Below are 27,057 nucleotides of genomic sequence, written 5' to 3'. Positions count from 1 at the left end.
GGACAAAGGGCCTACATGAATTCTTTTGAAATTTACAAGAACATATATTTTCCATGCTTACATTTCTGCAAAAGTTTGCCTCATTAAGTCTGTGAAGGAAAAGGCAAGAGTCATATAAAACTTTTGCACAGATCACCTTTTCTCCAAAGGCAACCATTTGATTTCCTCGGAGAGAGCATATTAAAGTCACCTAACATGAGAGTTGAGATGAGTATATGGCTTTGTTCCATTTCTCAGTCTGTCCCACCCTTTTCTTTCCCCCAGACCTCCCTGTGGGAATAGTCCTTTCTTCTGTTTTCCTTCAAGGTATTTTTTCCCTTGAATACTAGCCTTTCCTCTACTTTGGGAACACCAGCAGACTGCTGGAATCATGCTGGGCTTTTTTGGATCCTAACTTGATGATCCTGGAATAGGCCAAGGAGATGGGGTATCCAATATTCTCTGATATAAAGAAAGCAATCTGGCCTTATGTGGACAAACTTTCTGCACTGCCTAACAGCAACCTATGAGTAGGTGAGGTCTAAAAGGACAGAAAGATGTAGGTGGTAGAAGGTATTAAGGCTTAAATATGCCACGAAGAGTCCATGGAGTTCTGAGAATGGAGTAACATTGGTCATCAGCCCTACAGACAAGGGAATTACTAAATCTCCCCTACTGTTTCTGTACCCCTACTCCTTGCCCTGGCAATGCTAGACGTCAGACCCCTGTAAAAAGAAACAGACCCGTAGATACAGAGAACAGACTGGCGGCTGCCAGAGGGGAGAGGGCCTGGGGGGCTGGGTGAAAAGGGTGAAGGGATTAAGAAGTACAGGTTGCTAGTTATAAAAACAGCCCCAGGGACGTAAAGCACAGCATAAGAAATAGAGTCAACAACACTGTAATAACTATGTATGGAGCCTGGTGGGTACTGGAAATACTGGGGGGATCACTTTGTAAACTATATGATTGTCTAACCACTATGCTGTACACTTGAAACTTGAAATAATACAAAATAATATGTAATATAAACTGTAATTGAAAAATAAAATTTTAAAAAGAGTGGTAGAAATAACTGTAACTAAGAAGATATTTAGTGAGGAAGAAAACAAAAAAACGTGAACCTTTAGATGTTGATTACATCACTTAAAGCTTAAATGACAAATCTCTTTAACTTCTACATATATAGTCAAAGGCTCTCTTTTAGCATAATGTTTACTATTTGCATTAGTGAATTTTGCCAGGACTTTGGGCCACAGATAACACCGATCCAGGCAAACCTAGAATGAATGCCCTTTGGCCCTTTGGAAAAACCTGTGTATTATTTAGTCATGTTAAATTGGTCTTCATTCTAATCAGAAAAGAAATGAAGACTTAAAATGACAGCTTTAAAAGGTTACAGAAATCAGGGATAATTAAGATTATATGCACAATCCACTATGACCAGGAAGGAAAATCATACAAGTTAACACATTGATTTTGTTTACTATGAAATGTAATTAATTACTGGCTTAAGCAAGATTTTATGCTTTATTTTCAGGGGTTACTGAGTTGAAATTAGGTGCCTGGCATGAAATGTAAATGTAACTAAAGATTTTTAGACACATTTTCATTTATTCGTATGCATAAAAAGATATAATCAAGGCGATTATGCTTCACACAAACCAGGATTCACACTGAAAATATTTTATAACTCACCAGTCAGAACAGATGCTAGTAAGTACTATTAGCATACCCCATAATTACAGAAGTAAAACAAAATCTCTTCCACAGACCATGAATGTTATTTCTTCTCTATAATAAACTTTTTCTAGAATCTGACTTCTTAGCATGATATATGTTTACATATATATTAAAAGAGTTCCTAAATAGTGCTTTTCAAAGGCGGTAGATGAGTCTCAGTTGACTTTATTATTTCCACAAATCAATCTTCGATTTACTAAGGATTTCTAGAAGTACTTAAAATTTATTTAAATTTTAAAATTTTACTGAATCTTTTAGGATTAACCAAAATAAAACTTTTTTAAAAAGGCATTCAATAGCAACTACTAATAACCACTATAAACTACACTGATCTATTTGGAAACACTTCCCAACACAGACATTAAAAGAGAAAGCATAGAGACTTCGGACTACAGTCAGTGAGAGCTTTCAAGATATCTTCTTTCATGCTATCCAATAAAAGTACTGTTTTAGATGGCATGAGGGAGGTAAGTAAGTTATAACAAATAGTGTTTTCTCTCTATGTTTTTATCTAGGATGACAGACAAGGTTAAGTGTAGATCCTTTACGAATAATAGTTTAAGCCCTGGCCAGTGTGGCTCAGTTGGTTGAGCACTGTCCCAGGAATCCATACTTAAAACAGCGAGGAAGGCCATTTTAGTTCTCGGTCAATCCACTCAATGAAAAATGCAAACCAGAGATATGCAAGCAGATATTGATGAGATATACAATTGAATAATCAGAGAAAAGTGTTTTGTCTCCTTCTTCTAACTCTGTTTTCTTAAAATCCCATGCTACAATTTAAATTTGGAGACGTTTAGGTATTTTCCAAAGTATTCCAAAAAATATTAATTCTAAGATATGCTTCATAGACAAAAGATTACTAAGTCAAAATGAGTCAGGGAGACACTACATATTGAGTCTCTCTTTTGAAAAGTCACAAAGCACATAAACACAACAAAGGACTTTATGAAGGCCTGCAATTTATAAAAACCCACATATTAAAACTGCTTAACCCACATTTTCTATACTTATTTCACCACAAAACAACATTTTTCTGTTTAACATCTGTTGGCATGTAAAGATCTGTGGGACACACTTTGGGAAATGCAACTTTAGATTTTTTTTTTAAATTTCATTTTCATGATGTCTGATAGTGTCCATTTTTAACCAGAAACACATTTAAATGAGAAAAGTGAGAATGCAACAGACAAAGAAGCCCTTAATAAATATTGCTTCTGATTACCCTGTCCTTGTTCCTGTCACTTTGTTAATTCATTTTTAAAATTTACTTGTTCATGCTTCTGAAAATATTGATAGCTGGAAATAGATCTTAGATTGGCAAAAGACCCAATGTCATATAAATACATTAAACAGTACAGTGACCTTAAAAAGCAATGAATCACAGATTAAAGTTTATGCTTCAAAAAACGACAGAGGATACAGTACAAATGAAAACAATTTTACTTGCCTATTTGACAACATGACTGATATAATGCCAATTTTGGGTTGGGAAAGGAAAAAAATATCCCTGCTTCTCTTGCCTTTTTTAAAAAGCAGGAGTCATTCTGATCCATTTTCTAAAGTAGCAGGAACAAGTGCAATATCATTTCTAAACATATCTCAAGTCTTGCTCCCTGAAAGTACACTTGCGGGAAGAGAGAAAACTATTTTCAGAAGAGCTGAGGTTGTATTTAGAAAATCTAAACGGAAAATGAACTACAATTAATGAGAAAAAAGTATTAGAATTAATCAGAGGTCAGTCAGGTGCCCTCATACAAGATTTAAAGAACTATTTTAATCAATAATTTTAATAAATATTAAAAATAATCAGAAAATGTAATAGAAAAAATACGGTATTTCCAATGGTAATACAAGTTACAAAATACCTAGGAATAACATTAACAACTATGTCAAGATATATAATGAAAATTACAAAATGTTACTGAAGGACATAGGAAGCCTGAATCAATGGAGAGACATCCTTTGAGTCTGCATAGAATGAATCACTATTGCAACGAGCCAATTCTTCCGGAATTAGTTAAAATTAATGCAATTTTAACTTGCCGGCTTTCCAAGAAAAGAAAATATGATTGTAGCCAAGAGAATTCAGAAGATGAAGCAAGTGTCAGTAGGACATGTGGAAAGTGTATGCTGGAATGTGCATAAATAAAGTTTTGAAAGTTAGATTACGCAATAAAACATTAAAAAACAGGAAAGCGAATATTTTTGCTGCATGTTTTCCTGGAAAAACCAGCATAATCATGATGATTATACTTAAGCGATACAAAGACAGAAAGGTACCTGACAGCACGTGCAATACCATTCAAAGGGCATTTGTTATTAAAACCCTCTTGTGTGCAAAGTATCCGACAAGACCTGGGGTGGATGAAAAAACGGGCCAGACCAGGTTAGCTTCTCCTCACAGGCTCTCAAATCAAGCTTTGTAACTGCAACCAATGATCACTTTATTTGCTCAGGCCTGTCTCTCTGTCCCATTGAAACATAAATAGCATATGGGGAGCATCCCAATTAACACACTCGCTGGTGTCTGTCCCGGAGCAGAAAGTCAACAAATATTTACTGAGTAACAGTATGACGTTATGTGAAGATGTTATAAGGTGGTGAATAAGAGTGTCAGTTAAAACCCCACTTCGTCTAACATTAAAAAGTTAGAAGAGTCTGTCCACTTAGCGCAGCATCAGAGAGGAGCGATGACTTCTGCCTCAGTGTTTTTCATTCTACAAAGTCTCCAAGACCAAAGAGCTTTCAAAGCCCAAGGGGCCAAGGAGCCAACACTCAGACCTTTTCCACGTCAGAGAAATGAGCTATCACTACTCCTGGGAGAATGTCACACTGTTCAGCTACGGTTTTACTAAATTTCCAACAAATACCTGCCACTGTCCCTTTGGAAGTCTTCCTAGTCGGTATCTGAAGAGGATAACACTGAGTAAAAAGCACCTCGCAGCTCCATACACCTACTCAGAGTGCACGGGAATTTCACTGCGAACGGCCTCTGCCGCCCCGGCCGGCGTGCTCCATGGTCAGAGCACTGGCCCACGCACCCAGGTTTGATTCCAGCCAAGGGCACGTACCTGGGTTGCAGGTTCATTCCCAGCCCCAGGTCGGGGTGCATGTGGGAGGCAGTCAATCGACACCTCTCTCTCAGATCCAGGTTTCTCTCTCTCTCCCCGCCCCTCTACTTTCTCTTAAAAAAAAAAAATCAGTGGAAAAACATGCCTGGGTGAGGGTCAACAACAAAAAAAGGCCTTTACCTTAAAACTGCATTTGTTTATGTGCCGATGCTCAAAAACCTTAAAGCGTTTATTTTAATAAAATTAAAAGACTTCTTTTCCTTCGACTGTCCATCTCAGCCTACAATTACACTCTTCATGACTTAGTGACTTAGTTACGAGGCTGAGTGCACGCTGGCCAGTACACCGCCTTTGGCTATCTACATCTGCGGGTCCCACCCGATTAAATAAAATAAAACCTATATTAAATTAAAAGTAGTTCCCTGAGAAATTTCTATTTTGAAGAGAAAGTATTTTTCCTCCTATGATATGAAAAGAACTAATTATAAAAATATACTGTTACCACAGTGGGGTCATGTAAAGGGTGCCAGCTCTGGAGTGTGTCTGTCCACGAGGAAACTTCTTCTGAGTCTCAGTTTCCTGATCATTGAAATGGCAATGATGATACACACACGTAACGTTGTGAAAACGAAAATGAACAAATTTGTGCTATTGCTAATTATGGTTTTTAATGACTGGACAATTCTTTTCTAAATTTTATATTAGGAAAAAAGCTTGTATCTTAACTGGTACATGTTCTTTAATCAGATAGTGTAAATTGTGAAGATTAACTTTTATTTCTGCTTTGCACTGACCCCAAGAAAGCATATAGGAAGTAAATATAATTTGCATAAAACAGATCTACAATATCTCTTGATTGCCTCACTTCTCTTTCTCCTGCCACTATTATCATTGTGGTAAGGAGAATGGTCCCCAAAGATGTCCATGAGCTATTTTCTAGAAAGTATGTTACACTAAATGGCAAAAGAAACTTTGCACTATGACCATCCACCCAGTGATGCAAGCCAGAAATATAAAAATCATCTTAGAATTCTCTCTTTTACACCTCCCCATATCCAAAGAGTTACTAAATCAAATGGCTTAAAACTATCACCTCTCTCTATCTTTATTACAATGATTAAGTTAGCTTAATTCAGATTCATTCAGGCTCTTATTTCTTATCTGAATTATTGTACTACTCTGCTAATTTATTCTAAAATACTCTTTACCAGATGCTGACGTGAGTTTACTCCTTCACTGTAGCCACACTAAAATATATGCTTGAAGAGAAAGTTCTCTGTTTTTGTTCATGTTCTCTTTAGTATAGTTCCTGGCATATGGTAGATGCTTTAAAAATATTTGTTAGAGGAAAAAATTAAATTTTAAAAGTGAAAAAAATTTGTTAGATACATTTATGGCAGCCTGAATATCCTACAAACTATGCAAACTATATCCTAAAATTAAATCTGACCATATCAATCCTCTATTGAAAACCTTTTAAAACTCCCTATAATCTATAAATTAATATGATCTACAGGACTCTTCATGATCTGGTCTGACTTCTCTACTATCCTCATCTCTAGCCACATTCGGCCCAACATTTTATAGTAAAATTACCTACTGCCTATCATTCCTGTACATATCATGCCTCCATGCATTTGTTCATTATAATTTTTTTATGGTTTCTACCTGGAACACTTTTCAAATTGCCCAAAACCTGGTTAACAATTACTCTTCTTTGAGGCCTTAAATCAGGTATCATCTCCTCCAGGCATTTATTCCTGAAATTCCAGGTTGGATCAGGTGGACTTCCTCTGGGCACCCAGCACAATTCTATGCAATTACAGCTTTACCACTGACATGTTACCCGAGGCAATCTGTTTAAGTGCCTATCTTCTACCAGATTATAAGCAACTCGGGTTATAAATGATTTCTTATTCACCTTTGTTCTCCATGTGCCTGGTACGCAGTACATGCTCAATATTTATTTTAAAATCCTGAATGAATGGAATCAATTATTTAGTTGAACACCACATAGTCTCTTACTTGTAGTCTTATTAATGTTTGTTTTAGGTTCTTAATTTTTTTTAATTAATAAACTTTATATTTTAGAGCAGTTTTTATTTACAGATGTTTATAAATTTTAAAGAGAAAAGTGCAATAAATTAAGTTCTACCAGAGAAATATAAAAAAAATTTAAAAAGGCCAACATTCATCATATTATCACAACACAGTTAATTCTATATAAATATTAGCAATTAAAAATCATTTAAATATGATCTTTATGTTCATAAATTAAATTTCTATTTCTACATTAAAATGCAAAATAACATTTTGAAACACCAAATGAAAAATTCCTATAACAATCATATTAAATATAGTGATTTACAGCCAGGTTATAAGGAATACCATGAAATAACTATTTCAATATAATATTATTACATAGGGCTCAAATTCCAAAATCACCATTATAGTTTGTAAAATCAAGATTAGCCGGGTCCGGGAAATAATGTCTCTTTAAATTCTTTTGTGTTGCACATTTACGTCTTGACTTTTGTGTATAAGAACACTAGTATTCAGACATAAATGAGATTTAATCCGTTTGCCTATAATTTATTTGCTGTAAAAGAAACACCACATTATATGCTTTTGTCTGTCAGTTAAGTAGAAGATATACTATTATTTTCAAGATACCAGGGAGTTAATGTTTAATTATCAACACCCATTTGAAAAAAGACATTGCTTTGACTCACAGATTTCTTAATTGCTAACAGGCTTTTCTGAGTAGGAGTATTGTATCTAATTTATTTTTGTAGATGTGATTTAGCAACTGAATTTTAAATTAGCAGAGCTTTGAACATCTTTCCTGTCAGCAGAAAATTCCTCCATCCCTGCTGCTGGAGGATGCTGTTGCTGGAAGTTTTAATAGGGAAAGAAAACTGCGGTGACAATACTGAGGCTGCTGCCAACTGCTGCTTACACACTGAAAAAGAAGTGAGGCTGTCAGCGGTAAAGATACATTATCCGTACAGAACGTGAGGTGTCCTCTGCATCACCGTATCTTGCTGGGAATGAAAATTCATTGGGCTGGTTCCAACTTGCGAGAGCTACGGGAAAGCAAATATCTCACAGATCAGAGTGTCTTTATGGAGGATCAGCAGCTGCAATCAGGGAAGCCACGGCTTGACCTTTCCTAAGGGAAGAAAGACGTTAAAAACATTTCGAGAACGGTGGCTAAGGTTTAATTTAAAGCAGGTTCATCGCTGAAAAGCAAAGTCATTGTTACATTTTCAGAAAAGCTGACTTGTGCCCCTCCCCTCTGGCGCATGCCATCATCCACACATGACCGCAATAAGATGACTAGGAGAAAGAGTATGTCCTCGAGTGACAGCTCCAAGGTCAAGTGAAAAGAAACGGGCAATGCCTACCCGTCTGGCCGAGCTGAGATGCGCTGCGGCTTTTCCGAGAGAGGCCGACGATCGCCACCACCTTGGCCCCGATGCTGGAGCGCCGCTTGGCGCCGTCGGGGGCGCCGGCCGCCGTGTCCGACTGGCTGCCATCGTTCCTCTCCAGCGAGCACATGTCCCCGCTCAGGCTGGTGCTTTTGGTCAGGTTCCTCCCAGCGACGCCCATTTGTCTGCTTTGCATTTTGGACGTAAAGACACTGTAGGCCAACGGAGCGTTACAAGTGAAGAGAGTAAAAAGGAAAAGACACAAAAGGCGTTTTAGAGGAAACATCTGGAGTTTCATTAAAGCACATCATTTATGGGGCATATTGTTAGGATTCAAAAGTTTCTAATACAGTGGTTGAGGATGGGCCTTACTACTCAGGGCGAACCTTACGGCAACTCTGGGAGACAGACTTATGATTTCACTGTCACTGTGTCAGAGAGGACAGCAGCTTGCGCCCAGAGGAAGCCAGGGCCCTGGCATCGGTGGGCTCCCGAGGAGCAGGCTGGCCCGCGAGCGTGTGCCCAAGGCAGCGCGCAGCACCAGGCCGCGTCTCCAGAGGCCTCTGCCACGGGCTTCTCCGCTGCCTTCAAAAGGAAACTGGACGAGTGGGAATGTTTACAAAAAATGGCCAAAATTACAGCATCCATGGCTAAGAGTGGCCTTTTAAAATAAGCTTTTTCCCTTTACGAAAAACCTACTGAGGTTTATCTAAAAATAGCTAAATTTTCTAACAGGGACTGATGTTTCCATTAGCTTTGAATTAAAAATAACTTATTTCACGTTGTATAATACAATTTCATATTTATTGATGTAAGTTTATCTGTAATCCTTTCAACAATAAATTAAATAAATAAAAAAGACTTTCCTCCTGCATTCGACAGAAAGAAGTCATCATCAGTTTTCTAAACAATGGTCAAGAGCAATCGACGAGTCAATGGAGCACGTGATCTGTGGGACTAACGCTGTGGATGGTGCAGCAGAGAGGGCCCCGGGTTCTCTGAGATGCTGCACCCCAGGAGGCTGAGTGGGGGGAAGAATCTGGAGCAGGCTGTGCAGCTGGCCCCTCTACCCCCAAAATGTGAAGGAAGTGGCCTGATCTGCAGACATAGGGAGTCTCATTTATGTAGCACCAATTTCTGACTCAGTATTAGAAAGTCAGTTTCTGCTTTAATTTGATTCTGGTAAATTTCAGTATGTAACACATAATATAGAAACAAAATTAAAAATAAAAAAGCAAAAATAAAAATGAAAATTAGAAATAGACATCGTTTAAAAGAACCCTGACCCCTGAGGTGAACTCTTATCTCTAATTCGATTTCTTGGTCTCAGTAAAAAAACATTTTTTTCCCTCTATCCTAGAGTAAAATCTGCTAAGGATAGGACAAGTTGTTATTTTTATTAATGTATGTACATTTTCTCCAGGCATTTGAGAGGGGAAGGCTCAATGCGAAATTTTAAAGAAATGAAGTGTACTATTTCAACCTTCACGTTTGTTTCAAGGAGAAATGAGGCATAAATAGGGAAGGAGACAGAGCGAGAACAGTGTATATGCTTCTGTACACCCCAAATAGGTCATTTTTAAGGTTGTTTGGTTTTGCTACTCTTTAATAAGCAATGGCATCAAAAAGTTTGGGGGCACACAGATGTGGGCTTAAATCCCAACTTCAACGAGCCTAATTCTTCAAATTTGGGTAATGAAATACAGTAGTCCCCCTTTATCCACGGGGATATGTCCCAATCCCCCCCACCCCCCGGTGGCTGCCTGAAACTGTGGATTGTATCACACCCTACATATCCTGTGGTTTTTCCTATACATGCTCACCTTTTCACTTAATGGAAGCACTTACTGCTTCTCTTTATTGGAATCGTCAGCATTACTACCTTTGCACTTTGGGGCCATTATTAAGTAAAATAAGGGTTACTTGAACACAAGTACTTCCATACCGTGACAGTAGACCTGATTAAGGAGATGGCTAAGTGACTAATAGATGGGCAGGGTGGACATGCTGGACAAAGGGACGATGCACGTCCTGAGGAGGACAGAGCAGGATGGCATGGAATTTCACCATGCTACTCAGAATGGCACTGAATTTAAACTTTATGAATTGTTTATTTCTGGAATTTTCCATTTAATATTTTCAGATCGAGGTTGACTACAGGGAACAGTGAAATTGAAACCATGGATAAGGGGGGCCCGGGGGCAGGTGGCTACTGTAATTCTATTTTTCAAATTCTCTTAAGCTTAGGGCATAGTCCCTCATAGAAAAAACTTGATTCTTGATTCTTTGGTACAGAAGCAGCTCAACAATATGATACGATTTAAGGCAACAAAATCTGAAAATTTTATCAAGAGGTGAAACAAATCTAGGTTCAAAGTCAGTCAGACAGGGGTTTCTATCCTATTTCTATCATTTACTAGTTCATGACCTTGAGAATATTTCTTTACCTGTTCTGAGCATTAGTTTTCTCATCTATTTATTCTATACCTTTCCACTTGAATGTAAGCTTCATGGGGCAAGGACTTTACCTCTTGGTTCAGTGTGAAACCCCAGGTTTTAAAATAATGCCTGCCACATGGTAAGTGTACAGTAAATATTTGTTGAATAAATGAGTTAGTTAATCTAACAAAATAGTAACTCTCACAAGGTTGTGATGATTAAATTTAAAAATATATTCAGCATTTAGTACATGCTAAATGTTAGCTTTAATTATTAAATATGTGCACAATTACATGGGATATTGATGCTTTAGTAAAAATAGAAACTTAAACTTGCTCAATTTATTTGAAGCAGCTGTTTTACATAAACAGAGAAGTCAGTGGCCTCAAGGAAATGGCCTTTCAGACTTCATATAGGTGTATAATTCCCATACCTTTGATCATTTCAAACTTGAAAAGATGTATTTCAATGAAAATATTTATAAGATGATCTGTTACACACATGATTAATACCTAATAATGTATATACAAGTAAATTAAATTGAATAGGCATTTATTACCTATAAAATGTCATACTGTGGTTGGTACTGAATAAAAAGTTATACGCTTTTGGCACTAAATGAAATGCTACATACAATCCACCCAAAGAAACTTACTCCTCCGTTTTGTTGGTAAATACTGAGTAAAATGGGAAGTTGTCTTTATTTTACAGATCATCCTCCTGAAAACACTCCCAAAGTCCCAAACTTAGACTTTTCCATAAACCCCCCTTTTCCTGGGAAAAAATGACAATTTAAGTGTTGTATTATTGCTTTTAGCTAAGTGTAATTAAGACTAGATAAAAATGCTTATTGAGATTAGAGACATAATGATAGCCAATGAAGAGGTCATCAAGAAGGAGTGACCACTGTGGCAAAAGGGTCACACAAAACATTACAATATTATTTTCTCAAGTCTGTGTCGAAAACTAACAGCAGTGATATTCATGGGTATTATTACTTCCATGACAATCAGCCACTTTATGAAACTATATACTTTCATTTTCAAATGAATCTATTCATAATAAAAAAATAAAGATAAACAGAGATTAAGCAATTTGTAAATATCATGTCTCAAACATACTTCTTGTAATATATTTACAGGCTACTTCTGCTTTTATGGATATTTATTATAAGTTCTTTTCCCATAATAAATATAACCTGCCACTTCTCTTAAACTCATGTTTGAGTGACTAAATAATGAATTAAATATACAATGCAAATTCAAAAACAAGGTATTTTTCTTCACCTTGACATATCCTTACAGTACTCAATCATACGCACGATAAATGTGCTGATATTGTTGTATATTGCACCAAATACGTATTTTATAATAAAATTTTGATTTAAAGTGTTAAAAATAATGCTAACTGACAGTAAATGAAGATGCTAAACTTTAATTTAAAAATGTGCCTTTAAAAGGTAACATTTATTAATTTCTACATGATTAAATCCTTGCATTTTAAAACTCTTATGTTCCAAAATAAAAATCATAAACCCTCAGAACTTTATGGGTGATTATGTTACAGATTATTACACAATGAAACTATCAAATTGTCCAAGGTTTATCATCAGTCATTTAAAGTCAAAGTTATATAAATAAACACAATTATGTCAGATATATATTTTTACAAGTAATCACATACAAAAGTTTAATGAAAAAATTATGGATTTGAAAGATAGGATTACCAATCAAATTGCTCTATTAAAAAAAGACCATAACTTTGTACCAATCTGATAGTCTACAAAAAAATGTCCCTCTCTGCAAATACCGGTTCCTCCACAGGAGCTCAGAAGCCCACCCTCATCCTCCAAGGGCCAGCAAGACTGCATGATGTGGCCCTGTCTTTCTCTTTCAACTCATCTCATTTTCCTTTATGAACTACTTTTCCGCCTCTTTTAAATTGCAGAAAAATGTCAAGCACTTTTCCATCTCAGGACCTTCACGTACACTGTGCCTCATTTGAAACAGTCCTCAGAACAAGCTTATGACATAGGAGCTTATTGTAACAACAGAAGAACGTAAGCACAGAAAGGAAGTTTGCCATGGTCTTGGTCTCACTGCTAGTAAGCTGTGAAGCTGGGATTTGAACCCAGCAGTCTGGTTCAAAAATGCATACTCTTGGCCAGCACACCTGACCACTACTGCAAGGTGAAAACAAATTCCGCTAAGCTTAGAGCTGGGTTGACAAACTTCAGACTGCATCAGAATCATCTGGAGGGCTTGTTAAAACACAGATTTCTTCGCCCTATTCCCAGAGTTTTTGATTCAGTAGGTCTGGGGAGGTGACTGAAAATCTTCATTTCTAACAAGTTTCCAGGTGGATGCTGATGCTGCAGATTCAGCAGCCATTTTTTGAGACTCGCTGGCTGAGCCTTACACAGTAGGACAACTTCCCATGTGAAAGTATTGTAAGCCTTTACTTGCTGTTCAGAATTACCACCATTTTTGGTATTTTCACTGAAGTAGACAACTGCTGCCAGCTGGGATCAAAATGCAACTGGTATCTGGGCAGGGGGCTCCTGCAGCAAAACTGCGAGCTAGCTGTGCAGCTATACCCGGACCATTTCAAGAACCTAACAATATGGCAACATTACATTTTACTTCATGAATTCTTGGATGCCAATTATAATGTGTTCTCAAGGTCTTATTATGTCACTATTATAGAAATTCTATTGCACTTGTTTCCTCTCTTCTCATGGAATTTGGACAGTTCATTTTGTCAGTTACTTCAGCAGCCCAGTACCTGATACTTGGCACTAAATAGCACTAAGAAAAGAATTTATTGAATAAGTGAATTAAATAAATTCATTACATGAATGAAAATTCTGAGTAATGTACGGATGATTAAATACTAATTTAATTTTAAGCTGCATCTAGTATGTTTCAAAATCATTTTGGTACTCAATAAATATGTATTTGCTAATAAGGAAAAGAAAACTTCTTAATAAGTTTTAGAAATACATAGATATGAACCAATGAACAAATACTTATTTGTACATCTACCATGTTTAAGACATTGGAACAGGGTCATTGTAATTATGCTAATTATTAATACAAGACATGATATTTGTTTTAAAACCACTTATAACCCAGTTGGCTAAATAAAGCGTAAAGACAAAATAGAACCCAAGGCGAAACATGGCAAGTGTCAATTAATGGTAAAGACTTCAAATAATAAAGGATTCAGATCATAAGAATCGCCACTAATTACTGTCCATTTACACATTTCACAGCAGTCCTCCGCCCCATGCAGGCCATGCACTGCCGGGTGCTGCACTCCTTTTGCTCCTACGCTGATATAGAAAATATTGCACTAATTTGGAGCAGTTTCCTTCTTTCTTCCATTTAAGCTAATCCTTCCATCTTCCAGGGACCACACATTATATTTAGGTTATACCTTCAGCCATATGCAGACAGTCAACGCATGTAGTGAGATGTCAGCAAGTATTTTTATTGATTTCTGTTATAAATCTAATTCTGAAGCCTCAGTTCTGTCCCAACATAAAAACAATCTAGTCTTAGGATGTATTGCTTTGCTGTTCAGTTGCTTTTTAAAATTGGGACAGAAGGCATAACTTAAGGAATTGTAGTTGACTCTAGTCTGGAGTAACACTCAGGCATTGTTACATCAGCTCGCATCTTAGCCCACCTAGCCTAAGATTCTGTAAGCAAAAATAAATATTTTTCTCATAAATTTAAAAGATATTTAGCCACTCTAGTTAAAGCAGTTGAGACAGGAAGGTTCTGCTAAAGCTAGTGAAATGACAGCTCCTGGTCATGTCTGGGCTGACCCCCAGTCGTGCAGTTTTAGGAGCGGGAAAGGTCCAGCACCAAACCTGTATCCTCCGCAGTTACCATCTGATCGGTAGGATCACACCTGTAACACGGGCAAGGGTGTGTTTATCCAGTTTTGCGGAGGCTATTTAGACATTCCTCTGTGCCACTGGGTTGCATATTTAAGTATCAAACAATTTCCAAGGGTAATGGCTTTTCAAAATGTCACCTAAACATTGGCATTGGGCACAGATGAGTAGAGTACTCATGTTTGTTGAATTAATGGCTTTTATTCACCTTTGTTCCACTTTTGTGACTCCTTAGGTCACTTCTGAAGTGATTATTTAAATTAAAACAAGTACAACCTTAAGAGGCAATATTTTAGAATAGCCAAGAGCAGTTACTATCATGATTATTCAAACTAAGAGACAAAATTATATAACTTTAGTAAAATGTCACCAAATCGTATAGCTTTGGAAAGATGGCAGAAGGGAGGGAGGGAGGGAGGGAGGGAGGGAGGGAGGGAGGGAGGGAGGGAGGGAGGGAGGGAGGGAGGGAGGGAAGCCTCTGGGATGAGTTAGCATTGAAAAATGCTTCCTGAAAACCAAAAACACTCAACTTGATCAATGAAGTATTAATACTGGCTGCTTAAATTTTAAAAACATCTGCCAAATGGTAGAAATTTATGTTGAGCTGTTTGTTTTACCAGTGGTTAGTCACAGAACCAATTATCTCTTGGGTTCATGATAACCATCAGTCAGTATGACAGAAGATGCTTACTTCCCTGTTTTCTGTATTCCACACCCATCTAAACTCAAAAGAGAGTACGAATCATCCATTCTTCTCCTTGACAAGCCAAAGAGCCTGGGCAGATAGAGTGCACAGATACAGTGGCAGAGTTAAGATGAGAATCCAGATATCTTAGATTCCTAATCTGCAACTGTTTTCATGAGACACACTAATTCCTTTTAAAGGTGTAACATGGGCAGACACAGGTCATACACATCAAGTTATATGACATAGTCACAAATATGTGTTTTCTAAAACTAATGTTAGCAGCAATAAAGATTTTATTAACAATGATCCTGCTTGCCCTTCTAAAAATGATAAGAACCTTTTTTTGTTAGATAATTTAGGTGGCTTAAGTCTCTTAAAAACAGCTATTCATGACAATTTTAACTGATGTTATCTTTTACCTTTAAAAAATTTCCCTATCTCAAGGACAATCTCTTCCAAAAGACATATTGTAATTCCACAGCATTATAGAAATGCCTTAGAACTAAAAACATATAGAGAACAAGTTTCTTAAAATTTTTTCTTTTGTCTTATGTCTCCAGAAAAAAGCCTGGAAGAATGAATAATTATTGTCTAGTCTGATGACAAAGCTACCAACATTGTTGGTTTTGACAATGCTATACTTTTCAGTATCTGTTTTTTTCTATCTTCCATTGCAGATTTAAGATCTCCCCTTTCGTTGTCAAATTCTTCTGTCAAATGTCCTTGTGAATTTGTTTAAGTGTGTTGATGGCATTTTTTGGATATGGAGCTGCCCTTAAACATCCATTCATCAAGGCTAAGAAACTGCTTCACTCTCAGGCTTAAAAGTATGAAAATATTTCATTTAATTTCCATTTCCAATTTTAAGTACAGTGCCTGAGAAATTTTCTAAAGAAATATTGGTTGAATGATTTTTCTCTACCTCTTAACACCCTTTTTTCCGGGCCAGCTTACCACATATATCTGGTATATAATCAGCAAATGTAAATACATATAAAATTTAAAATACAGACATACACAGAGTGAGAAAGATATTTTAAATGGCAAATATAAGTTCATATTTTCTGGAGTTCACCATATCATCATCAATGATTTAGGGGCATTTTACTAGAACTATATACATATGTATAAATTATAAATAGCTAAATATGAACACATTATTATCAACTAAGAAAAAATGTTATATTCAAGTATTTAATGAACCTTCCTGAATCTATTGTTTGCTGTTCAATTTCTACTTGTACATTCAGAAGATGTATGTTAATTTGACTTAATGTAACATAAAAACCATAATTGTGTATCATGCAATGAGATGCAAATATTGTAATGAAAACAGCACCTACAATCAATTTCATTCATTGTAGTCACTATGTTAACTTTAAGTAGTAACAGTACTACAAATACTTAAACTCTGAAGTCAGAAATTTTTTTTTTGTTTATAGAAACTTGGATTACAAGTAAAAGATATAAAAGATCAATGGTGTATCAAAGGATATGATTATTTCCAATAATGTATAAGCACATAGTTGTTTTTAGCATTTAAACCATGTATGACTGTTTTTACCAACTACCAAAATAAAACGACACTGGGAGTACTCAAACATATTTCCTTTCAAAATAAAGATTGTCAGTTTTATTCTAAGAAATGAAAGCAAATTCAAGATCCTACATTGCAACAGCTAGTTAGTGACACCACCCTTTCTTACAGTGATTGCAGATGACACTGTTGCCACCTTAGGGAGTATGTGTTCCCTGGAGGGTAAGCCTGGCCTCCTTCAGTCTACAGTCCAGAAACATTGTCTAGTTACCTAAGATGAACGCAGCGCCGAGATGACTCGGACTGCTAGGAATGTACCATCTTCCCTTTTCCCTGTAAAATAACATGCTCTCTTGTTGAAGAACGTGATGAAGAAAGTAATATTAAAAGCTGGGACCATAAGGTTACAATCTTCTCTAAACCTCTGTCCAAGCCAGGTATGCGGAACAGGCTTCTGACTCCAGGCAAACCTCAGTGGGCTCATGTTTTCATTTACACAGTGTATACAAAAGAAAACACATTAGAGACTCACATTTTGCTCTGCTTTTGGAAGAAAAAAAACTCTACAGCATCTCTTTCCAAAGAAAAATTGGAAAGCTTTTCTCTGCGAATTAGTGATGAAATGATCCTATGCCCAACGAATCAGAAAAATGATCTTTTCTTAATAAACTAGTGTAATTATCAAAAGTTAGATAAAAAAGACAAAATGAAATAGTTTAGACTCAAATCAAAATACGCCTAATTAATATTCATTATTAGGTTTAGTCTGTTATATAGAAACTTTCATAGAGCAGGTATAATTAAATATACTAAGCTGAGACATAAAGTACCGTAGACCAAACCACTGAGTTGTATACCCAAGGGGTAAACATCTGCTCCAATTATCTTTCTCATTAATTACGAGTAAAGCACAAACTGAGGTTGGGTTTAGATACACTAACTGCAAAATCTGGCTTATAATAGGGTGTGCTTATCAAGCAGACTTTGTACTAAGAGAAAATCAAATTCTGGACTGAATACCAGAAACCCCAATACCTCCCAAATGTACATGATTTGCAATCCTCAGTCTCAGATCAATGCAGAGAAACCCATCCCAGGCAGGAGGCTGAAGTCTCGGCGTACTTGTGCTGACTTGTCCTTCAGTATAGCACTGTAGAGACAGCTTCATACTTCGTGCCTTGGGTTATGAAAATGAAAGCAAAGCTGCGCTTCATGCCTTGCTGTTGGTGTTTTTTCCTGCCCTTGTCGCCTTTTCAAATTTCCTTCTCTGGTGGTTTCCCCAGCTGAATGAATTTTGAGAGGGGCCTAACACAGTATGTCTGCCTCCTAATGATCCCTGGGGCAGCTACCCTTTCTTTCCAGCTGCTCTGCTTGGCAGTCTTCCTCAGGACTCAACACTGCAGCAGAACCCACCAGAAAATTAAGAGGCAAGAGTGCCAGAGACCGAATAAGGCTTCCTTGTTGCCATTTTGCTTCTCCTTTTAAAAATTCATTTCCACTATGTGATATTTCTTATAAAGTAGGCCAAATGTTTTCAACCCTTTCAGAACTGCATTTCAAAGGTTTTGACTCAACAAATGAGGAAGATATATAATTAATGTTAAAAAACAAAAAACAAAACTAAAGGGAAATTTAAGTTTGATCCAGTTTGTCCTTAAATAACTTGAAAACCAATAAATCAGACTCTCAGAACTAGTGGATACAAATAAGTCTGTTTAAGAAATCAATCTATTTGATAATAATCTGCCAACATATTAGTTGTATTAGAATATAAAGAAATAAAAACACAAGAAAATTATCCAAATGTAAACAGCAAAATCATTTTCGCAGGTAGGAAAAGGGGCTACATTGCTAATGAAAATGTCTACAAATATGAGCAGTTTACCTGTGATCCTCTTGTGAGAATCGCCTCTGCAAATCCTCTTTTTTCCACTGTTCTTTCTCTTTCCCCTGCTCAGGGATATCTTGTGTTTGCTCGTCTCCCGATTCTCTGTTTTTCTCATTATTAGCCGTTTTGGTAATCTCTTCCCCTTTCTCACTAATTCCTTCTTCCTTTACCTCCTGAACTATCTCTTCATGTCTATCCCCTTCTTTCCCTCCCTCTCCTACTTCCTTCGGCCTTTGAAAGCAACACAAATGGAAGGCAGGCATGCAAATAAACACAGAGAAAGAAAAAGTAAGAAAAAAATGCACACAAAATTAAACAGCAAGGAAATGAAAACTACTAAAACATAAACAACAATCAAGTCTTTTAAACGTCAAAGCCTTTTCCAGTACACCAGAGAAGCGCTCATGTAAGCAGCACTTCATCATAATTGTTCTTTAAATCATATTTCCGTCACAGAGTTGCATGGAAAAAAAAGCTGTGGTCTCTGCATTATAGATTTTTTTTGACACATAGGAGTAAAAAAATAATTTAGCTCAAGCTCCCAAACCTCTACAGGTCTGGTGATAAACGCAAATTGTATGAATAAATATAATGCATTTATAATGAGAAGCTGAGGACTTTTTCCAAACATTTATAACAGTTTCAGGAGGACAAGGAGCATCCTACTAAAAAAATAATATTCTTCTGTTTTCTGAATCACTGAAATATTCAACTAGAAGAAGAACCCTCCAAAATTATTTTTCACATTCCTTAGAACATTAAAATATTCAAGTCTTCACAGAGCCGTCACTTTAACCTCAATAAGTATATAAAAGAATTACTTTTAAAAATAGAAAACATTAAAAAAAACTAATAATAGTTATTTCAAGTAATTCAGTAAGAAAATTGTAAGTTCCATAAAGCTGGCCTGTACAAGAAGTTTGAAAAGTAGACCAAAATATAATAAAAAAATAACATGTACAGAAGCTCTTATTGCCAAAGGACATACATTAACCTTTAGAAAGAAAGGATTTTATGCTTATCCAAAGAAAAATAAAGGCCTCCAAATATAAATTCAGGAGAGTTTCCTGCGGAAGCCCCTCACTCACCTGATTCTCTTGTTTCCTCTGGGCCGCTCTGATTGGACAGACATGTAGCTTGTGCTGCTGAAACGAGAAGCACTACTAGTCCTGGAAACCGCAGATATGTCACTTACATCACTGTCCGAGGATTTAGTGGAAATGTTATCTGCCCCTCTATGAGGATCCCATCCTGATCGATACTGTTAACACAGATTGACAAATACGCAGAAGTTGTCAGTATTGCCACACAGAGCAGTCATCAGCTTCTCCTATTTCAGCACTTTACTGTCCACAGAGGATACTGCAAAACCCTCACTCAGTTGCATATAAAACAAAAGCGAATGGCAATTATCCTAAAAGAAAAATTCAATTTATGTGAAACCTTTGTTTTTTAGCAAAGGCCATTAGAGCATGTTCACCACACCCCAATGAGGGCCATTAAAATAGTTTCACTACAGCAATGGCCTCAGGGAAGAACATTTAGGTAAAATCTGGGAAACAAACATTTGGCTTAATATTAGGAAGAAGAATATTTTTATTTCTGAATAAAATTTGGGGGGGAAAAGTATAATAAAGTTGCCATTGTAACTTATAAAAACCAATTTTAGTAGACATCAGTTTTCTCTTTAATCCATTATGCTTCTTTGAAAACCTAGAAACAATATAAAATCTAATTATTAAGACACTAACTTCTTCTAGAAAAGCCAAGAGAAAAGAGAAAGTTTAATTTTTGAAAGATTACTGGAATTTTGATGAATCCTAGAAATACTAGAAAAAGTCATTATTATTTACAATAGTTCAAATTTCCTGGAATGAAATAATCAGTTATCTGGCACAGCCAGGGTGCAGGGTGTTCAAATATTCTGGTAAATAAAAAACTATCATAAATGCTTTATGTTAATGACATTGGGATGTAAAAAAATAATAGACTTTGGAGTCTGGACAGCCTGGAGTAAGGAAACCTCTTACTAGCTGGGTAAAATTGAACAAAGAAGTTAACCTTTAAAACTCTGTTTATAAAATAGCAGGGGTAATATCTTCTTTGCAGGGTTGCTTTGAAAATTAGAAATACAGTCGACCCTTGAACAACACAGAAGTTAGAAGAGTTGACCCCCGAGGAATTGAAAATCATCATGTAACTTTTGACTCCTTCAAACCTTAACTCCTAACGGCCTACTGCTTACTGGAAGCCTTATCGATCATGTAAACAGCCAATCAACACATATTTTGTATGTTAAATGTATTATATGCTGTACTCTTACAATAAAGTAAGCTAGAGAAAATACAATGTGATTAAGAAAATAATAAGGAAGAAAAAATACATTTACCATATTTATTGAAAAAGATAAGCATGTAAGTGGACCTGCATAGTTCGAACTAGTGTTGTTCAAGGGTCAAATGTAACACATCTGGTATATGACATAATGTGAAAAAATTCAGCCAGTATTATTACTGTCCTGATGGCTATTGCTGGGTTAAGAGAATATTTGCTAATAGATTTTTCTTTAATTGTGTGCGCTTCAAACATAATACTGAAATATCCATATCTGTCAATTTGCAACAGAGATTTTTCTAATCATAGGTAGTGTTCCCAAAGCCTTAGAATATTATTGTCTTATAGAAACCATTTAATGTGACTTAAGAATCATTACCTAATGAACAGGTCTGTATGACTCACAATTCACTGCAAATGTTAGATATAAACATGTTGGCTCAGACAAAATGAATTGTAGTAGGGTCCAGTATAAATATGAGATTGGATTTGAATGACCTATGTTTTTTTTCTCTGGGACCTTCCAGTATGTAGTTGTATATTTTTGAATTACCAATTGATACTTTACTTCAAATGTAAAAATAAAAGGATTATTTCTAAGGCTTCATAAAATTTTAATAATCAAATCCTTTAGAAATATACATTCAAATTAGGTAAAATATTGGTCTTAGTCTACCTAACGTTCCACTTTGTTGAATAAATTCTCAACACAAAGAATATACTGTTATGAAACTCTTCAAAAGCAAGCTGCTTTTTTTGAGGAAATACCTATGTAAATCGTACCCTCATGTTTTATTTTTAAAGGGAATAGTATTTATTTACAGTGGATTTATGTGGAGAACATTTAATCCATGATATTCTTTTTTCAAACTAAAAATTTTTTGAAATATTGAAAAAAATTTACTTTAAATGAAAATGTTCTCAGCCATTGTCAGCCATTGCCTAGAACAGCATTTCAATGGGTGTATCAACATTATCTCTTAGCCCACACACATGCACACACACACACACATATACTGTGTATATATTTGTTTCACCAAATGTATTAACAGTAAAGTTAATCTCAAGTTGAGAAATAAATGAACACTTTCATTTTATTGATATATTTTTGGACGTTTCACTTATATGAAAACTGAATGTTCAAGAACATTTTCAAAACTATTAAACTGTCCAAAAGATATTGCCCTGTATTTGGGGGATGTTATATTTCTCATTCTTGTCATTTATAATAAAAAAGAGAAGCAGTCTGACACCATATATTTTAAAACAATTTAGCATTGGATGGATAAGCAGTTTGGGCACTGCATTTTTTTCTTTGTAGCAGCAGTTTTGGTACTATATTTTTTCCTTTGCTTTTGTTCAAGGGATTATTATATCATCTAAATTCAAATGAAAAATCCTGAACTTTAACTCTAGGAGGTAGTAAAGGTAATATTATAATTGTTTTGAGCACAGGCTCTGGAGTTAGGCTGAATCAGTGGTCTGCTTCCTGGCTATATAAATTATTAGGAATGTGATCTTAGGATAATTGCTTCTATGATGCCATTTTTTATCTGTTATAAAGTGAGTAACAATGATACCCATCTCCAAGGCTTGCTGCAAGGATTAAATAAGATAATGTATGCAAAGCACTTAGAAAAATATCTGACACATAGCAAGTGTTCCATAAATGATAAATGATGATGATGATGATGATTAGATAGTAGCTAAATACTGGCTTAGTATCAGTTCTAGGAATGTCTTTACCAAACGAGGTATTAGGGAGAAATACCCAACAATAAATATATTACTTTAAGACTGCTCTAAGCTATAATAAAAATATAACTTTCTACATATATCCAATAGCTTTGTTTCAGAAAATATTTTTATAAAGCAAATTTAAATATTAAACCAAACTTTTCCACTAACTCCCAGTATGTGCTCAGGCCTCACCTTCCCCACCTGGCCAGGTTCATCCATATCCCATCACCTTACACCTTACAGGGAATTACCCATTCCCAGCGGCCCGATAAGGAGGAGCTCTATCTCAGCAGGAGCTCTAGGCTGACACAGCTGCTCTGTTTTCCGTTTGTCTCTCTGCTACTTCATACTGATCTGACATCCAAAGCCGCCTGGTGCCTGTGCCTCCCATGTCTCCTGATTGGTTCTTGTCTGATTTGTTCTGAGTCCTAACTGCTTTCTTGACTTTTGAGTTTCAGTAGTTAGGATCTAACTTTGCATATCCTAGCCTTTGTCTTCTTAGTAGTCATGACTATGGACCCAGTTGCTATGATTCAGAGGTGCATACAGACTAGCCTAAAGCTTAAGAATTTGTGTGTGTGTTTTTTAACCACATATGTGCATATGTACATCGCACATATCTTTGGTTAAGGCCTCTCAGATAATCTAGTTTGCTGAGCTAAAATTATGGACATGCAAAATTTAAGAAAAGATATGATTCCATATACTATAGTTTTATGCCTTTTATATAATTCATCACACAATACCTCTTGTTAGAGGTGTGCTGTGTGCCTAAAGCTTAAGAATTTGTGTGTGTGTTTAATTTTCTAATTCTCTATTAGAATAAAAGCTCCTAAAGGTCAGGACAATATCTTCCTTATCTTAGTCATTTTCTTAGCACCTAAGAATCAGATATTTAATTTAAACTCAGGTTTAGCCTTTGAACCAGTAAGATAAGGATAAATCCCATTTTAATGATTATTTGTGAGGAGTAAGAGAAGCAAGACTCAAAACACCCAAGTGTGCTTAGCACACAGCAGTGCCTGAAAAGCAGGCCATTAAATAAAAAGTCACTGAGTGGACAAATTCATATAAAGAAAAAATACAAACTAGGCAAAGTCTCTAGTTTAATGGAGACTCAGCAGTCTGCTCAAGAAGGCTCACACCAAATGCATTCCTCTGAGTTCTAAGCAACTAAGTATGTTTACCTTTGGGGTACAGATCAGGTTTCCAAATAGACATATGATCAACAGAATGAGAAATTTGGAAAGTGAAAAATAGTAAGAAAAATATTTTTATAAATAAAACTACAGAACTTATTTTAAATATATTTAGAATATAACATCTTCATATATACAATTCACAAAAAGCCCAGAAATCAAAGTAATAAATGACCTAACAATGGAGTTTATTTTTTAAATGGTTCATTTATTTTGCTTTTCCTAAATGTATTCTTGCTTGTCCTAAAGTATAATAAACAAAAGTTATAGACTTTAACAGTGAGATAGAAGCAGCTAAATTATTATTGTACAAAGGTAGTGAGTTATAAATGTGAACAGTTCATTTATTTAAGGAGAGCTGGTATTGTCTGGCACTACAGACAATGAAGAATTAGCATGTTATTAGCTTATGGCTGACAGATGAACACTAAATGATATGTTCATCACCCTCTTTAATGGAAAAAAACAAGATTTCTTACAAAGGATTACACGATCCTAGCTGAAAATTGTGCTCTGATCGGATATCATTAAAATCCTGTAAGAGTGAGGAAGCTTTTCCTGACAACATTTTGATGCTTTGTACATTACTATTAAGCAGATTGTGAACTAGAAAAATTTACAGGAAATTCTTCCTCTTGAGGATGTTCCAGACACTAAGGAGTTTCTCAGTGGTTGGGAAAAGTTCATGTTCTCCTATTTAACCCAACATTAGTGAAAAGTATCTGAAAAGCTCTAGCAAAAGAAAAGTTTTAATTAAAAATTTGGAATATTCCTGAGGAAAAAAAGTATATTCAAATTCCTAAAATAAAATTTTTCTCTTCTCTTCTTTTTAATTAGGTAATTTCCTAGTGATTTCTCTACAGCACCTGAGCAGCCCAGGTTGGTTGAGCTTTGTACATGAACTTCTGAGACAAAACATTCAGGTGGAATTATAAGAGTTCCCTTAAGGATTGCAAGTCTTCAATTTAATAAATCTCACCAGAAAACTAATTTGTTGTCTAAAACGCTAGTCCAAGAATTGATTGTTTTAAAATACTGGGCAGTAAGAAAACCAAGTCTGATATCACCAGCCAAAAGTTCCTTCTCTCATATGATATATTACAAGGTTAGCAATATTATTTCCAGGTTGGAGTATCATTTTACAATCTTCAAAACTGACAAAACACAAATAATAAAAATTCCATGTTTAGGAAAACATTAGTAAATTTATTTTGCTAATAAATAGTATCTGTTTTCTTTCCAATTGAAGAAAAATTACAACAAATTTTGTACTCATGAACAAAGCTATCATATAATGAAACTATAGATATGTTCAAATTATCATTAGCCAAATTAAAGAGAAATTATCAATGTAGACGGCTCCACAGTCCTAGCTGATTAATTGCATTAATTGACTAAAGGTTTTGACTTAAGTATTGATTCAAACTTAGCTATCATTTCAAGTAAAATAATAAGTAAAAACATTATCTATATATAAATTTATACTCTAAATCATAATTACTTTGCCATAAGTTAATTTAAAAATGCATAGATTCAATCATTTGTGAGAATACATCCAGCAGAGAGCCTGACACTGATCAGAGATTACCGAATCAATGAATGAAACAACATTAGATGAGAAAAACGAAACACAGAAAATCTAGTTCAAACCTAATTTTAAAGATTAGGCTATGAGAGTAAATGATTCACTTAATTAATGATGAGGATGCCTAAAACCATAGCGTGAATAGTGATTTTTTCAATACAGCCTCCAAAGTACCATATATTTGTGTAGCGCTTTCTGGATTACAGGCTCCTCAACCTGTACACAGAAAAAAGTTGGGCTATTAAGAACTATTAGGCAATTTATCCAAAGTCTTATCACCTAAGTGGTAGAATCAAAATTAGAACCCATATCCTCCAATTATTTCTCAGTATTCTCTCTGTTTTCATTAACTCTAGACAGAAACCAATAATCACATGCCCATTAGAAAACCTGTTTTTGACTCATGCAATAAGCTACCCAAACTTTCCCCTTAAGTTCGTATCTTGTTCCTACCTTGGTGCAAAATATTTATCTTGTTTAATATTCACCTGCTCTGAAACCTTTTCCAAACATACGCCACCCTGCCATTCTAACATCCACGTTCATGTTCATTTACACACAAAAAACATAATGAGAGCTCATTATAGCAAAAGCAAAATGTTTGCCACTGGAGAGACTACAAAGATGATAAAACAGAGTCCTCATTCTCAAGAAGTGCATACTTTAACACAAAAGATAAGAAATAGGCAGGCAGTTACCATATGAGACAGAACATATGTATTTTAGGAGGTGATAAATGCCATGGGTTCGGAGGTCTATAAGTTTTCACACTTCTGTTGGTTTGAATATTTTTATATTTGTAATGTTTATGTCTATACTTAATCCTTTTCGATGATATGAGCTTTGAGTTGGAAAGAATGTTTCTGCCCTATTTATCACATTTTTCCCTTCCTTATTTTCCATATCCTAACTGATGCTATAAAGCAAGATCCTGCTCCCCTTGGTGACCAATACCGTTCATCCCTTGTATCCCCTGCAGGGTATTCAAGTTGTCAGCAGGCCAGTAACTCTGGAGGCTTGATGAAAGCAAACGTGAATGCATAAATTTATTTTTTGCTAGAGGTAAAATAAAATTGTTTCCTCTGTGTGCTCTTAGGCAACATATAGCAAGAAATTATTGCTCTTGGCCACAGCAGCTACTGTCCATAGATTGACCCCTTTAGCAGCAGGTGGTTAAATGCAACTTCTTTAAAATGCCCTCCTGTGTCAATTTTTAGTAACATATTTACTAAAAGAGAAGAAATTAAAATTTCTTTTGCAATTTTATAGTGTTCTATAGCACAGAAGGTGTTGTCTTAGTCATCTCAAATGACTTCTGAATAATTAATAAATATCTTTTTTATATTTCCTGGCCCAAGATGTGTATTTATAGTAGGAGGTAGCAATTAAAAAATGCATGTAAAGAAAAAGGGCCAAAGCTTAAATGTCAGCACAAAATTGTGAATAAGAAAACCATATTTCAACTTAAATGTGGTATCAGAACTAAGAAAAGTAATTTTAAAAATAAATTTGCAAACAC

General features: G+C 35.6%; 1 protein-coding gene across 30 annotated transcripts in view; it reads right to left on the bottom strand.

Annotated features, from left to right (window-relative positions):
- The window catches only part of RIMS2 (regulating synaptic membrane exocytosis 2), a 215,540-nt gene that overhangs the window by 17,770 nt on the left and 170,713 nt on the right, over positions 1-27,057 (bottom strand). For 12 of the 30 annotated variants that reach the window (XM_087825325.1, XM_087825330.1, XM_087825329.1 and 9 more), the window contains 2 exons: positions 19,769-19,941; positions 8,201-8,436 (listed from right to left, as the gene is read on the bottom strand). The exons of 17 other annotated variants lie outside the window; for them this stretch is intronic. In XM_087825325.1, the coding sequence (XP_087681451.1) occupies positions 8,201-8,436; positions 19,769-19,941 (409 nt within the window). Of the gene's footprint in view, positions 1-8,200; positions 8,437-18,677; positions 18,912-19,768; positions 19,942-27,057 lie in introns of all 30 variants that reach the window. One more of the 30 variants, XM_087825324.1, reaches the window with a different exon arrangement.

The sequence above is a fragment of the Miniopterus natalensis genome, chromosome 16 (genome assembly GCF_054644295.1).
Source record: "Miniopterus natalensis isolate mMinNat1 chromosome 16, mMinNat1.hap1, whole genome shotgun sequence".
In the NCBI taxonomy this organism is placed as follows: domain Eukaryota; kingdom Metazoa; phylum Chordata; class Mammalia; order Chiroptera; family Miniopteridae; genus Miniopterus; species Miniopterus natalensis.
This window is presented reverse-complemented; position numbering and strand designations above follow the sequence as displayed.